General features: G+C 35.2%; 3 protein-coding genes across 3 annotated transcripts; 1 reads left to right on the forward strand and 2 right to left on the reverse strand.

Annotated features, from left to right (window-relative positions):
* LOC18770253 (20 kDa chaperonin, chloroplastic) lies at nt 60-2298 on the reverse strand. Its single transcript, XM_007204661.2, has 6 exons — nt 2156-2298; nt 1850-2022; nt 1166-1345; nt 884-1039; nt 516-593; nt 60-399 (listed from the first exon to the last, which is right to left on the reverse strand). The coding sequence occupies exons 2-6, from the start codon at nt 2018-2020 to the stop codon at nt 226-228; spliced, it is 759 nt and encodes a 252-aa protein (XP_007204723.1). The 5' UTR covers nt 2021-2022; nt 2156-2298; the 3' UTR covers nt 60-225.
* On the forward strand, nt 6738-7839 carry LOC18771728 (ethylene-responsive transcription factor ERF017). The gene has a single exon (XM_007204667.2). It carries the CDS (start codon nt 6913-6915, stop codon nt 7558-7560), a length of 648 nt encoding a protein of 215 aa, XP_007204729.1. The 5' UTR covers nt 6738-6912; the 3' UTR covers nt 7561-7839.
* Nucleotides 8270-12388, reverse strand: LOC18771734 (beta-galactosidase 15). The gene is made up of 16 exons (XM_020567876.1): nt 12180-12388; nt 12024-12090; nt 11835-11927; nt 11593-11736; nt 11412-11500; nt 11210-11315; nt 11019-11103; nt 10814-10932; nt 10552-10713; nt 10275-10471; nt 10076-10179; nt 9861-9970; nt 9537-9764; nt 9223-9437; nt 8856-9129; nt 8270-8741 (listed from the first exon to the last, which is right to left on the reverse strand). Exons 1-16 carry the CDS (start codon nt 12386-12388, stop codon nt 8634-8636), a joined length of 2310 nt encoding a protein of 769 aa, XP_020423465.1. The 3' UTR covers nt 8270-8633.

Here is a 14927-nt window from a genome sequence, read left to right on the forward strand (position 1 = left end):
CACACAAGGATTCATTTCTCTTAAATTGCTTCTTCATCCTAGGATACTTGAAAATAGACTTGGTAACGAAATTGTCTCAACTGCAATCATTATATTCCAAGTGTTATTACATTGAAAAGTACAGCAAAGACATTTGAAGCCCCTGAAACTATGTAATCAGAAATGTCTTGAAGAAACTCTGCCGGATATTTCAAAAATACAGATTGAGCTCATCTAATTGGACAACTAAGAAAGTATGGCAATGACATCCGAAGCTCTTAAAGCTATGTACTCGGAACCATCTTTGCCTTTGAAGTCATTTCCTGCATACTTGGAGTACAAAACAGTGCTCCCCTCAGAAATGGATAATGGTTTCTTGTTTCCTTCCTCATCAAGAGTACCAGGTCCAACAGCAATCACCTGTTACATCGTAAGCAGAACATAAGCTACACTACCTCACAAGTCCAAAACCTTTTACACAATAGCCGCAATGCCTTGGGCTAAGATGGAAAAATTCATAACTTACTACCCCTTACCGTGCCAATCGAAGGTTTCTCCTTGCTTGCCTCTGTCAGCAACAAGCCTCCAGGAGTCATTTCCTCAACCTCAGCAACCTGCATTGGTTGAACATAGGGACAAGATCATGAACTTTGGTTCAAACATGTGGAAGAAAAGGTGACAAATTGACAATTGGTGGCAAAATGCAGGATATGTATAAGAGTATGTACTATAGTGCCGACCACTTTCACTATAGAGAGAGGAAGAGAATCAATTGTGAATAAAAGCCAAAACAGGTATTAACTGTATGTCTTCCTGAATATTAATCAAATTTATGCTTTACTTCTACAACTGACTATTGAAACAATTATACACGAGATTTAAAAAGTTTGAATGGGCAACAAACCTTGATTAAGACTCTATCATTCAGAGGCTTGAGATCCTTCACATCTTCGGTTTCAAGAATACCAACTATGTCATCATCCTTTAGTATAAGATGCTTAGAACCATTGAACTCTACCTCTGTCCCAGCATACTTGGAGTAGACAACTTCGGCACCAGTCTATAAAATGGAAAGCATTCGGTAAACAGGAAACTAAGGCTATAACGAAATGGAAAATATTCAATAAATTCAAACAATGGTTCATCATAGCTAACGAGGATAACAACATGTACAATCATCAAGCACCTGAACACTGATGCCCACTTTGGTCTTCCCAATTGTTTTACCCTCTCCAACAGCAACCACCTCACCTCCTTGAGGCTTTGTCTGAGCACTGGTTGGGAGTAAGATTCCACCACCAGTTTTCTCTTCCACGGTTTTGATCTTCACAAGCACTCTGTCACCTAAAGGCTTAATCGAAGTGTACTGCAGAATTGGATCAGAACAAATGAACATCAGATAAACCACATATAACACTGACACAATGAATTCAATAACGGAGCTAATTTTATAACAAATCCAAACAAACAAACAGACTTCCATAATTTTTTATTTATAAAAAATCGTTCTTTTAGAGAGATGGGCAAACATAACTCGAAACTTAAACAGGTAAACCTACCACAAATAGTAAAAACCCTAAATATAACAAATTGCCGAGCTAACAATAACCCAACGATTATCTAAAGTTTCAAACATATATAAGTAGAGAATACAAAGCCCATCACTACAAATGGCATAATAAAAATTCAAATCATGTACGGATACTCGTTTTTCAAATCATTATCATCACTAAATTAGACACACAATTAGGAAAATTGCCCAAAGCAACCAAATTTTACCCACAAAAAAAAAAAATAATAAAGAAATGAACCATAGTCAGATTGGGAACAAGAAGCAATAGAAAAACAAAGAAGAAGCAAACATAACAACCTTGGGAGCGACCGTTGTGGCAGCCTTGACGACGAGACCACGGAAGGACCTGTGGCTTACAAGTGAGACTCCTACTGGAGACCCAAACTTGAGGTTTGAAGGTCTGAGGCCTTCAAATGACGCCAAGTTCCTCGCCGAGATTGACGACGCTGTCAGCTGAGATGTGGCCATTTCTGCGTATCACCCACATGAAACAATTCAGCATAGAAATGAAGGAAAAAGTATATCAATTGAAAAAATTAAAATTGCCCAAATGAATAAAACGCAGCTATACAAGTTTGAAACGACGAAGGGAAAGCTAATAACCTCTTGAATTTGAAGCAGAAGGGAGAGAAAGAGAGAATAGGAAGAAGATGAGGGGGAAAACTCAGTGGCTTAGTTAGAGTGAAAAAGATAAAACCCTAAACTATGCACTCGCAGGCTTGGGTTTTATCAGATGATAAAACGACTCTTCTAGAACTCTTTTTTTTTTTTTTTTTTTTTTTTTTGCTTTCACCGCACCTTTTAATTTGGGTGGGTCATGGGTACCCGCCCGATCACACAAGTTAGAGGATTCTGGAAACATAGGCCTGATAGAGTGGGTCAAAAATTCGAAATGCATCCAGCTTCTGCTTTGGGCCATCTGCTACTTGTGTAGGCAATTCATAACTGTTGCGAATCTGCTTTGGCCCAAACAAGCAAGTTATTTTTTTCTTCTCAATTTTTTTATTTTTATAATAATCTTTCACACACAACACCAGGTAACTCAACAGTCAACAGAGGAATGTGAAAATGGCGCACCACTCAGATGTTCATTAGTTCATTCTAGCTGGCTATGGTTATAATTTCTTCATAAGTTAACTGGTAATTTGGTCACATTGTAAATACAGAAAATGTGTAAGTGGGGTAATAGCCAAATCAGCGTTAAGTTTTTAGGTTATCTTTCAATGACTATCTATACAAAAAAATCAGCTAAATCAGAATTTAGTTATTTAAATATCCGCATTTTCGTCTCATTTTCACTTAACATATTGTTTTTTTTAAGAATAACTTCAAATACAAACGATTCTGACCATCGGAATATAGAAAAGAACATAAACATCCTTAATATAGAAAAGTTCTCTGGACATGGGAAGTTAACTTACGAACCATCGAAGAATCTGATTGTATGTGGGACGTATGGATGACGCAATCTTGGTTAGGTCCTCGTACTGCATTGCGTGATTATGTTGACGTGGGATACTTTGTTCATTAATCCTCCGCGATAATCTCATTTATTTATTTGCTTACTAGTGTCTACGCGTTGTTGAACATGATCCATTTTGGTCAGACGTCACTTTTTAATTTTGATTTTGATTTTGAATATTTTGATTATATAATAGGCTTGCTTATGTTTGAGATGACGCTTTTAAATTTGTACTTACTACCTTTTGATGGGGATGGATAAGGATGACTTGACCAAGTTGACTTGTTTAAAGTACAGTTGTTTTGCTAGGGATTTACCATTACCAATTTCAAGTCAATGTTTGTTTTTTGGGGTCAAAGATTTCATGTCATATATGATTGGTGATTCATTCACAAAGAAATGAGATGCTTTTATGGTATGTTTATTTTCCTAATCGGATGAGAGAGTTATCTGAATTTCTATTGGAGTTGTTTACTAAATCATATGGAATCGGAGTGGGAGTGGTACTAATTTTTTATAAGTTGTTTACTAAATTTCCATGAATTGGAATTGAATTAAACCAAATTGATTACTAAAATTCCCTCGTTGTTGGGTTAAAGTATATGACAAATTAGAAATTTTAAAATTTGTGTGACGATATAATGGGTAAAAAATATGAATTCCTAATGGGTTACTCAGTCCCCAAAGAATTAAAGCATTTCCATTGGGAGGCCCTCTAGGCCCCCAAATGTGTTTCTAGCACCCAAGTCTTGCTAGGGCAAGAGCTAGTCTCCACCAATCTGGGCAAGCCCAAAGGCAAGACTTGCCTGGGCTGGTGCCTAGACAAGATGACCTAATGCTGAAGTCATTATGATATCAGCAGTCAATTTAAAATAACAAAAAATTTGAATAAAATACAATTAAAAAAGACCAAAAAATTTTAGAATTTTTTAAAAATAAATACCCTAGCCATTATTCTTTCACTTCCCACACTAAAACTCTATTCCAATTTCCTCTCCATCATATCTCAGGTGAATAAGTGGGTTCCCAATGACCATGGGTAAAAACCACAAAAAAATTGATAGGGCATGCACTATTCATGTAAATAGTAACATCCATTGCCTCCCATTGCCTTTTGCCATGACAAATGGGTGAAAATGCTCTTAGAAATAAACACATGAGTATCCGTAATATGAATTCAACTCCTTATTTTAATTCCGATTGCGGATTAGTAAAGCCATTCATTCCTATGAAATGAATATCCCTTATATAGATTGTTTGGTTCGGAGGAATATAGCCAAATCATTCATTCCTATGAAATGAATATCCCTTTGTTCTCCTTAAAAAAAGTATTCATGATTTTTTTAAAGGGGATTCTAATTTGAAATCTCTTCCAACATTAAAAATAGAGTATCTATATAATAAAATGAGCATTTCCAAATTAAAAGTTAAGAAAATACTCATTTCATCTATGCAATCGACTGGATCTAGAGTACAAGTCCAAATTTTAAGTATTTGACATTCGACTTATAATCTAAATATAAAATCCTGAATTTGGGATCTCAAACATAGAACCAATAAACAAAAACTCAAGCACTAGACATGTAACCTCAAATTTGAGTTTAAGATTTATAGCGTTTACAATGGACTCCCTAAATCACCTCCTTATATAAAATTTAGTGAGGAAGTGAGAAAACTCACCTCCAACCACATACTTGAAGTCAAAATTTAAGCACTAGAAAACTTACTTTAGATTTGACATGAAAACTTAAGATTGTAAATCCTCTTAACCGCATACTTTAGGTTCTAGTGATTGTAAAAGCTTACTTTCATGTGGGCGGCTAAGCTTAACTAGTGAGATGGTGTTATAATCAAATCAAAAGGCACGTTTGCCAAAGTTGACTGTGTTTTGTTTTCTTCTTTGATTGATAATTTGGCCAGATTATAAGCACTTGACTTCAGCCATGCCCATCTACGGAATATCATGTTGGTAAATGCAGAAAGAAACAACGTTCATAATTTTATCCTCCATTTCCAAACACAGTCATAAATGCATATTCAGTAATCGAAATTATTTATTAGATTTAGCCATTTGATTGTCCATATATTTATTTTAGTTTAATTTAACGATTTGCGTCGTTCTACATGTTTTAAACAACGAAACAACTTTCGATATGAATCATTGTTGTAACATAAACTAAAGTACATATGATTTTGATTGTTTAAAATGTAGGGGATTGAATAGTCCATAAGACCATTCCTACAACATGAACATCTCGACGTATAACATATGAAGCATCGAAGAAGGAAGAGGACAGGACAGGCATGGCATGGGCGTGGATCTGGATGACGCAATATTAGTTAGGTCATTTGCATTATGTAAGACAAACTTACTAGAGTATCTACGCGTTGTTGAATATATATTTCTTTCTTGTTTTTTATTTATTTTCCTTTCGTTGATCATGCACGAATTATATTTGGTGCTTGTGTTTGAGATGACGTATCTATATCTATCTGTACTTGCGAATTTGATGGGGATGGGTTGACCCAGTTGACGAGGTTTACTAGCTGGTGGGGGAGGTCATGGTTTTGGACTTTTCTACTTTGCATTTCAATTAGTTAATAATTAGTAGTATCTTACTTTTGCCTTTTTTACATTAATTTATAATATACATTTAGAATCCTCTCATTCGTTTGAGGAGAGAAACTCTTATGTAACGGGAATAACCTTTTTTGTTATTTTTTGCTAATAATATAATGATATGTAGAATAAATTTTATACTTGTCATTGTGTTATTAATTGAAGATAGCAAAATAATATTATCCCCATTACATATAAGTTTTTTGCACTTTTAGAGCCTATAAAAGTTTGGAGTAACAAATTTTTCATTCGTCATGTCAATATATGATTGGTGATTCATTCGCAATGAAATGAAGTACTTGTGAATGTTTGGTTCGGAGGAATATGATCACATCATTGATCATTCCCATGGAATGAATATCCCTTTGGTTGTCCTTTGAAAAAAAATATTCATTGGTTGACTCACACATAGATTTGAGAATGAGCATCTATACAATGAAATGAGAGTTATCAAATTGAAGTTTAGGATTATTTATATTTTATTTATGCAATTGACTTGGTTCTATTTTATGAATTAAAGCTCTTATTTTTAGGCCTTTGACATTCGACTCATAATGTACATATAAATTTAAAATATGAACTCAGGATTTGAAATCTCAAACATTAAAATCTATAAACAAAAATTCAAGCACTAGACCCGCAACATAGGTCCTTGAACCTCAAATTTAAGCTTAATATTTAAGATTTTGAACCTTAAGTTTCGTATTTGAAAACTAAGAAAAAAAACCAATGGAACCAATTGTGACTTTAAACTAAAAATTTGTCATCCAAGATGAATCTTGAACTCTAGATGTAACATAAAAGATTTAAACGTATATATCCACTTGGGTTTTATTCTAAACACATTATTATAAGTATAAGATTCAACTTGGGGTGTTACTCTTCCCTTGTTTATAAATTTATTTATTTTTCTAACAAAGGGAACATGAGGAATGAACAACACACGTGCTTGAATCACATATTACTCTTCCCCCGCGTAATCTATCCTAACACCACTCTCTGAAGTAGCCACGTGTCCACCTTTGACGATTGTAGCAACCCAGCTTACGCGCCTCTGCAGTGTTGACCTTCCACAGTCATCAGTCAAAAAAACCCATGGCCTTCCCAGGGGCCAAGCCCCAACCTCAAAACCCACATATATATATCGCAGAGCCGCAAATTCCATTCTCAGATGCATACAAGTTAATAACAAAACCCACAACAAAACATCACTCAACACAACTCAAAGTCAAATCCATTTTCTACTATTACGAAACGGAGTCGTCTTCTTCGTCGTCCATGGTGAAGCAGCAGCAGACCATCGGGAAGCCCTCGGAGCGAAACGACTTCAAGTACAAGGGAGTACGGAAGCGCAAGTGGGGCAAATGGGTATCCGAAATCCGCCTACCCAACAGCCGCGAGCGAATCTGGCTTGGCTCCTACGACTCCGCCGAGAAGGCGGCTCGAGCTTTCGACGCCGCGCTTTTCTGCCTGCGCGGCCGCACCGCCAAGTTTAATTTCCCCGACAACCCGCCCGATATTTCGGGCGGTCGGACGCTCAGCCGGGCAGAGATCCAGGCCGAGGCGGCAAGGTTTGCAAATTCGGAGCCTCAGACAACCCAGCACCACTCGGATCATTCGATGTCGGAGTTGCAGACGGAGTCTCAGTCTCAGTCTCCATCCCCGTCGGTGTCGGAGGGGAGTGGAACCGTCCCGATGGACAGTGATTTTCAAGTGACTCAAAACGATTCGTTTTCGGATCTTTTTAGGTCGTTCGGGTCGGGTAATTACGCAACGGAATACGGGTTGTTTCCGGGATTTGATGAGCTGAATGGGCAGTTTTTCAGTCCAGCAACGACAGAGCCAACGACAGGCGTTGATTACTACGCGGAAGAGAACTTGGACGGCGTTACACCGGGTCAGGGGTCTTTCCTCTGGAATTTCTAAAACTGGACACGTACACAGTCTAATTGAGATAAAAATTAAAAATTAAAAAGTATAATTTTTAATTTTTTTTCATACGGGTTGGAGCTCCGGAAAGTTTTAGTTTCTCGAAGCTTGATTACGTAACCCGATTATGGATGAACCAATTTTTGTGGAAGCCATCCTAGATTGCATTCATTGTTCATACAATTGGTAAAAACAACACAATTGGACTCGTATAGATTTTTGTAACTAAATGTATTTATTCCGTGGTTAATTGAGTGGAACTTTTATTCATTTCAACTTCTTTTTTTCTTTTTTTCTTCAAGAACGAACAACCACCATAGAAAATATAGTTCCAACGAAAAGACCTACTAACTCTCCATTATCTAGAATATAATAATAATAATATTGGAATAGAATATTGCACTCACGTTTTAAATAAGCATGATTCTAAATATCCCAATCCAAATCCAGAGGATCCACACAGCAAGTGAGTGGAAGGGGGCCACCTATCAATTACCACGTGCATGCTTATTGCACTGTCCTACTAGTCCTTTTTCTAAACCTAGCTAGTGTATTATTTCATTCAAATTAATACACATTTCTTAAAATAACAAGGGTGGCCCGAGAAGATTTCATTTTATGGTAAAATTTCATTCGTCTCAGTTAATTCACAAGAAGAAAAAGATGAAAACAGAGGATTTGTTGATTTTCAAATAGTTAGTTTCGACAATAGGATACGATACGAAGACTTACTTCACATTAGAATCAAAAAATTATAGTACGTGTGAAATTGTTTATGATAACTTAATTTCTTACAATTTTAAATGGAACGAACTTCTATTATATGATGTGTTTGAATCCTAATGTATAACCATTATGCACAACTGGATAGAAGTAATGAACATTAAGGAAACTAAGAAATTTATTGATAGATAAAAAAGTTAATAGTGCCTTGGACACTAACTAGAAAATGATTGCAACCAACCTAACCTACCCCTAATTAAAGCTTTGGTTACTACCAAATTGACCTCATAATAATACAATAATTAAGATAAAACCTAACTCTTCTAATCTAAAAAAACCCTATAACCCTAGCAAACAGCTTCCACAGCCAGCCTCTTAACAGAAGCACCACAATTTGCTGATCCAAGTTTGCTCTCTGAAACATCGATCGAGCACTTCTCCTTGCCCACACATTCCTATAAAATCACATTTAAAAAAAGGAGGTTACATATTTATATACATAATTAAGAAGGAAATGCAACTTGAATTTTACAACAAATGATTGGGGAAGAAAAATAATTAATACTTACATTTTGAATGATAGACAATACATTATTAGCATCACAGCTTCCTTTCTCAAATGATCCACATCTGCCTTGTGGGTTGCCAAAACTAGCAAACTTGATTGATGAAATTGGACGACCTTGGCATGCCAATTCCAATGTGTGCTTCTCATAGGCATTTGCACACACTGTTCCAGTTGTGACGGTTTGGAAATTCACAAGAGATGGGTTGCCACCAAATTCCTCAAACAAAACCAGAGTGTTCTCACCGTCTTGCATAAACGATCGCGGAACGTGATACCTTAAACATAATAAACATATAATTAAAATCGTGATTTAAGATAAACGAGCAAAAACATTTGATGAGCCGCCAAAGAAAAATGTTGGTAATTACCATCTCTGAGTAGGTTTGCCACAATTGAAGACACACTTGTTGTTATCGTATGAGCCACGGTAGTCACAAGCTTCAAGGCTACAACCATCTTCCTTAGCCAAATAGCTTGGCCAATATCTCCCAAGGCTATTGCCATTGACCCAAGCATGGCCCTTGCCTAACCCTTGCAGGTCCACAACAACTGGATCAGTTCCCAGAGGAGCTTTGAAAGTTGTCTGAAACAAAGCAAACATAACCAAATATTATTATATTGCTTAAAGTGTTACTGAGTAATTAAAACAAGCTTAATGTTTATAACATTTGGGTTTACTTACCTTGTACCATGTCATCATCCTGTTAATTGGTAGGTTTTCGGCTGACCATTTAGCAGCGTAACGAGAATCGGTGCTAAAGAGCTGGTTCTTCAAGCCATGTAGCCCAACCTCGTATGACCATTTGTGTGCTGATAAATCCTTGATCACCATTTCATCACCATTTTGTCCCACCAAAACAACAGGACCAGGAACTCCAGTATTTATCACTTCAAATCCACCTCCATAGTTCTGATCATAACCCACAAATTTAAAATAAATTAAAACTGATATAACTAATCACAACCACCTAATTGATCTTAAAACAAGAATGCAGTTAATACGAACCGGAAATCCAACGGTGGCACTCAGCAAGGAAATCACGTTCTTTCCGGGGTTTAACTTGACATTTTTCTCAAAAACATAATTGTAGTCATTGTATTTAGCCCATTCAGAACCTATATTTACCGAGGTTAGAAAAATAAAATAAAAATTAACACAAGCAATCAAAGCTATAAGTAAGTAGTTAAGATACATTAACAAATCAGATTCCAATATCTTACCAAGATATTCTCCATTAACATATGCATGAAGGATAAAACCAGTGGCATTGATCTTTAGAGTCATGTTCCCACTCCAGATTGGATCGTCTTTGTTGAGATAAACACTGCTCAAAATCCAAGTTAAAAAAAACTTCTATACAGGTACACCTGGAATTTTAAAAAAAAAGATACAAAAAATAATTAAAACATTTAATAATACCTTGTCATGTACCAAAGGTAATCACTGGCATCAGCTGCAACCTCCTTCTGATCCATGAGTTTATTTGCAGTAACTTCTCCCTTTCCTTGAAGTCTTGTGTCATCAATGTTTTCAGGCCTCCACAGCCAGCCAAGAGATTCAGGTTCATCCTCAGCCTTGTTCATCATTTTCACCTTAAAAGATGTTTGTGTGTTCACCTAAAAAAAAGGGTAAAAAACAAATTAATAAAATAATTCATATATATATGAAGCAATTTTGAGAAATAATTAGTGCATACCTTTGCAGTGTTATATCCTTCAGTTTTGCAATCAGGAAGAATGCTAACAGACCAAGCGGGAATGGTGTATTTGTTTCCTTGGAAAGTGATTGTATGATCAGTGCTGGAATTTGCATTGCCAAAAAAGCAGCTTGCTGAATCATTTGTTGCATACATTGTGGCCTAAAATACATAAATATTTATACAAAAAATGAGTCAACTGTGCCAATTTTAAAGTCTATAAAACATCAATTAGTAAATCAATCCAAAATCATAAACTTACTGAAACAGAGTTTCCAAAATCGATGGTGGTAATATTGCCATGGGTGAGAGTATACTCCATTGATTTCAGAATCTCATGAAGTTGCTTCAAATGCCCCCATTTAGGTTGGTTCAAGTTACCTGTAAATGGACCAAAAAATATGTAAGAAATCATAAAGCCAGGACTATAAGAAATGTGTAAAACTTGAATTCGACAATTCGCTTACCGTATTCATCAAGAGGAGCATCATAATCATAAGTTGTGGTAATATATGCAGCTGCTGTTCGACCGAAGTTTGTTCCACCATGATACTAAGGATAGACACAAACACACAGAGATACATAACAGTTAGAAAAAGTGTTTTACATGAAACAATATATATCCGATGAATAATCTTGAAATAATCAATGTACTAACCATGTAATAATTCTGGAAAGTTCCTCCGGTCTGAAAAAATCTTGCAACAGAGAAGGCAAGATCCTCAGCGGTCCTAAGTGGGTCTTTACCACCCCAGCTCTTGAACCTGAATTATGCGTTATATAAATTTAAGAAAACTTTACCAAAAGAAATAATTTTTAAAAAAAAAGAAAAAAAAGTCATGTAAGATTCAAAAACTTACCAGCCAGTCCAATTCTCAGTCCACATTTTAGGGCTATTGTCATTATTTGGTTTGAAATTTTCACAGTACCAGCCATTGCATGTGTTTATCTGATAATAAAGAATTGAATAAAAAAAATTAATCATACATAACCAAATTAATATAAATAATTTAGAAAAAAAAAAGAGAGAGCAAATTTTACCATTGGTTGGGGAGCATCACTTTGTTGGCACATAATCCATGGAACTCCAATGTCAAGAGATTGGGCAAAATTTGAGCACCAGTTCATATATGCTTTGCCAGCATCTCCATAATATGATTGCACATTACCATATTCATTCTCAATCTACAAATAATAATAACAAATTTAGATTATCAGAATAAATATATATTTCTGTATAATGTATGAATAAATTCAAAACAATTGTATTTATATGTATATACCTGAGCAATAATAATTGGGCCACCTTGGGATGCAAAAAGTTTCTCCTTTTTCATCATATTAACGATCAACGTGGTAAAATTCTTCATCTCACTCTGCAAAAAAGAACAAACAAGATTAAAGGTTTTGACTTGTTTTGTTAACATAATACTAGAATTTAGGTGACATAAAATGAAAGTCATTGAAATTACCATGTAAACATCATTAGCAGTTCGAATCTCACATCCGGGCAGATTATGCAGCCAAACAGGAAGTCCTCTGTTGATAAGATGAAACAATCAGATTGTGTTTGGGACAAAAACTAGTGTAAAAGAAAATGAAACAGAAAATTTTGACAGAACATGTACCCATAGTTCCATTCAGCACAAACGTATGGACCGATACGAAGAACAGCATACAGTCCTTCGTCTTGAACGGTTTTAAGAAACCTAACAAGATCGAGATTACCAGTAAAATCATACTGGCGACGAACTGGTTCATGCACATTCCAAAAGACATAAGTCTCAATGGCATCTAGTCCACCCTCCTTTGACTTCCTAATCAAGTCTGGCCACATCTGCATGTGCACAACATATCAATGAGTTAATTTGATTACAGAAAAACACATTAGAAACACTGAATCGTATTTTACTAAGAAAAAAATTTACCCCTGATGTGCTTCGAGGATAGTGAATTGAACCGGATAGCAAAAGTCTTCGTTTACCATCAATGGTGATGGCTCTTCCGTCGTGTGAAACTTCGGTGGCATTAGCGTACAAGCTAAGCATAGCTATCGATAAACAAAAACAAAATGCAAACTTGGAGATCGCCATTGTTGAAGTAACAAAGAAAAACACAATATGAGAATGATCAGAGAAGTGTGCTCTATTTATATGCATCAGTGAGACCAACAAGTATCCTAATCAAACTTTTATTCTGGTCAGAAGGGTTGAATTGAATTAATGACTGGTTTAACAAATTTGGATAATCATAAATTTGTGTTACTCAAAATTTTATCCAGAATGGATAACTTTTCTGAAGTTCAAACCGAGCAGAGCAGATAGGTGATCATCAATCCGACGTAGTTCTAGTTATCCAAATTCTATACCAAGTGTGATTCTTTATCAAAACCGGATAAGTTATCCAAAATCTATACCAAGTGTGATTATGCAAACCAGATAAGTTATCCAAAATGTATACCAGGTGTGATTATATATCAAAACTCAGAGTTATCTGGTATGTTTTTATTTCGTTGTATAACTCATCTTCATCACGATCAGAAAGATACACAAATGAATATAAATTCTTTTATGGAAACAGCAGTTAAATGGTGTCCATCAAACAGTCCATGTTGGTTCCAACAATCGACAACTACCAACAAAGTTAAAATCTTGTATATGAAAAAGCTATATGAAGCCTTATATAACTAGAACACTAGTACGATGTGAACACCAATATACAAAGGTCTACATTATAAAATTCTTAACACTTTATCTATCTTCTATCTATATATATAAAGCAAAAGGCAAAGAATGGTGAAACATTCAAAATACCAAAAAATACCCTTTGTTAATTCAAACATTAAGAATTGAAATTATTAATTAAATGAGGATAATATGGTAAATTCACATTTTTTAATATTAAAAAAATTAAAATTAAAAACAAAATAAGATAATAGGTCCTACTTTTATGGAACATAACTACCATGTTATCTTTTATTAATTCTAAAAATAAAATAAAAAAGAAAAAGAAAACCAATTGGCACATGCGTGAGCATGTGTCAAGGGGCTAGTATATATAAAGCAAAAGGCAGAGAATGGTGAAACATTCAAAATACCAGAAAATGCCCTTGGTTAATGCAAACATTAAGAATTGAAATTATTAATTAAATGAGGATAATATGGTAAATTCACAATTTTTCGTATTAAAAAAATTAAAAATAAAATAAAATTCAGATAATTGATCCTATTTTTATGGAACATAAATATCCATTATCTTTTTTAATTCTAAAATAAATTTAAATTTTTTTAAAAAAAAACCTCTCGCATGCGCAAAAGCGCGTGTAAAAAGGCTAATTTTATATTAAGCACTATGGTTTTTATCGCAAGACGTCCATGAGATTTCCTCCTCTCTTTTTTTCTCGAACATGGATCGTCCGTCACGTTAACCCATACATCAATTTCGTCTGGAATTTGTTAGTTTTTGGAACATGTAATTATAAAGATTAAACTGTTTCTAGTTTGTTATATCAAGCATAAATAGGAAATCATTATTTAGGAAAACACATAGACTATCAGCACGGTCTTACACGTCTTGGGGCCTATCAGTCCGGCCCATTCATCGAAATGAGTCTTGCCCGGGCTCTGATGTGATCCATACACTTTAGGTCAGTTGAAAGAGGTGATGATGGTGATCAATTTGTCCATACAAAGACAATGTTTATATCGCTTTCAAACATTAAGGCGAAAGTAAAACTAATTGGTGGCGGTCAACATCTTGCATCTCACACCAACAATTAAAAACAAACAATTGAAGTTGCAGACGTTTGTTGGGGGAGTGTTTATGTCCCTTTACACGAAAGTTTTATTCTCAAATTAGAGTAATTTAGGCCCGTTGGAACTGTTTTTACAAGAAGCAATTTTCTTTATAAGCGTTTTTATTAGAAGAATGTTGAAATTTTTGTTAAAAATTCAAGTGCCTTCTAAAGAAGCACCGCATAGGTACTTCTTCAAAAAACACTTTTATAACTCAAAAATACTTTTTTAACTTACTTTACCAAATGCAATTAGAAACGCTTTTAATCATTCCAAAAGTTCTTCCGAACATGTCCTTAGACTATTGCGTGTATTAATCTTTTATTTTTATTTTTTGGTAATTAATTGAATGTTATCAACATCCTGTAAAATGATTCTTTCTGAGGTCATTGTCAATTTTGTGACTGGCGACTGCGGTTTTACTCCGGCTACAGGCAATAATATACAACTTCAGCTCCACGTGGCTCCACCTGAGCCGTCTAATCACAGACCTCCACCTATGGTTTCTGGCCCCTTCTGGTTTATTGATGTTTTGGAGCTTTCTCTGCTTATGACAAAGGCGTCTCTAATGTTAAATCCCCA

The sequence above is a fragment of the Prunus persica genome, chromosome G7 (genome assembly GCF_000346465.2).
Source record: "Prunus persica cultivar Lovell chromosome G7, Prunus_persica_NCBIv2, whole genome shotgun sequence".
Classification (NCBI taxonomy): domain Eukaryota; kingdom Viridiplantae; phylum Streptophyta; class Magnoliopsida; order Rosales; family Rosaceae; genus Prunus; species Prunus persica.

Coding starts and splice junctions, on each gene's coding strand:
- LOC18771734 (XM_020567876.1), bottom strand. CDS start 12,388: ATGTGGCCAGACTTGATTAGGAAGTCAAAGGAGGGTGGACTAGATGCC. Junction 11,737..11,834: donor GCCCAATTATTATTGCTCAG/GTATATACATAT, acceptor TATTATTTGTAG/ATTGAGAATGAATATGGTAA. Junction 10,472..10,551: donor AAGGATATAACACTGCAAAG/GTATGCACTAAT, acceptor CCTTTTTTTTAG/GTGAACACACAAACATCTTT.
- LOC18770253 (XM_007204661.2), bottom strand. CDS start 2,020: ATGGCCACATCTCAGCTGACAGCGTCGTCAATCTCGGCGAGGAACTTG. Junction 1,040..1,165: donor AAGTGGGCATCAGTGTTCAG/GTGCTTGATGAT, acceptor TCCATTTTATAG/ACTGGTGCCGAAGTTGTCTA. Junction 594..883: donor ATGATAGAGTCTTAATCAAG/GTTTGTTGCCCA, acceptor CAACCAATGCAG/GTTGCTGAGGTTGAGGAAAT.
- LOC18771728 (XM_007204667.2), top strand. CDS start 6,913: ATGGTGAAGCAGCAGCAGACCATCGGGAAGCCCTCGGAGCGAAACGAC.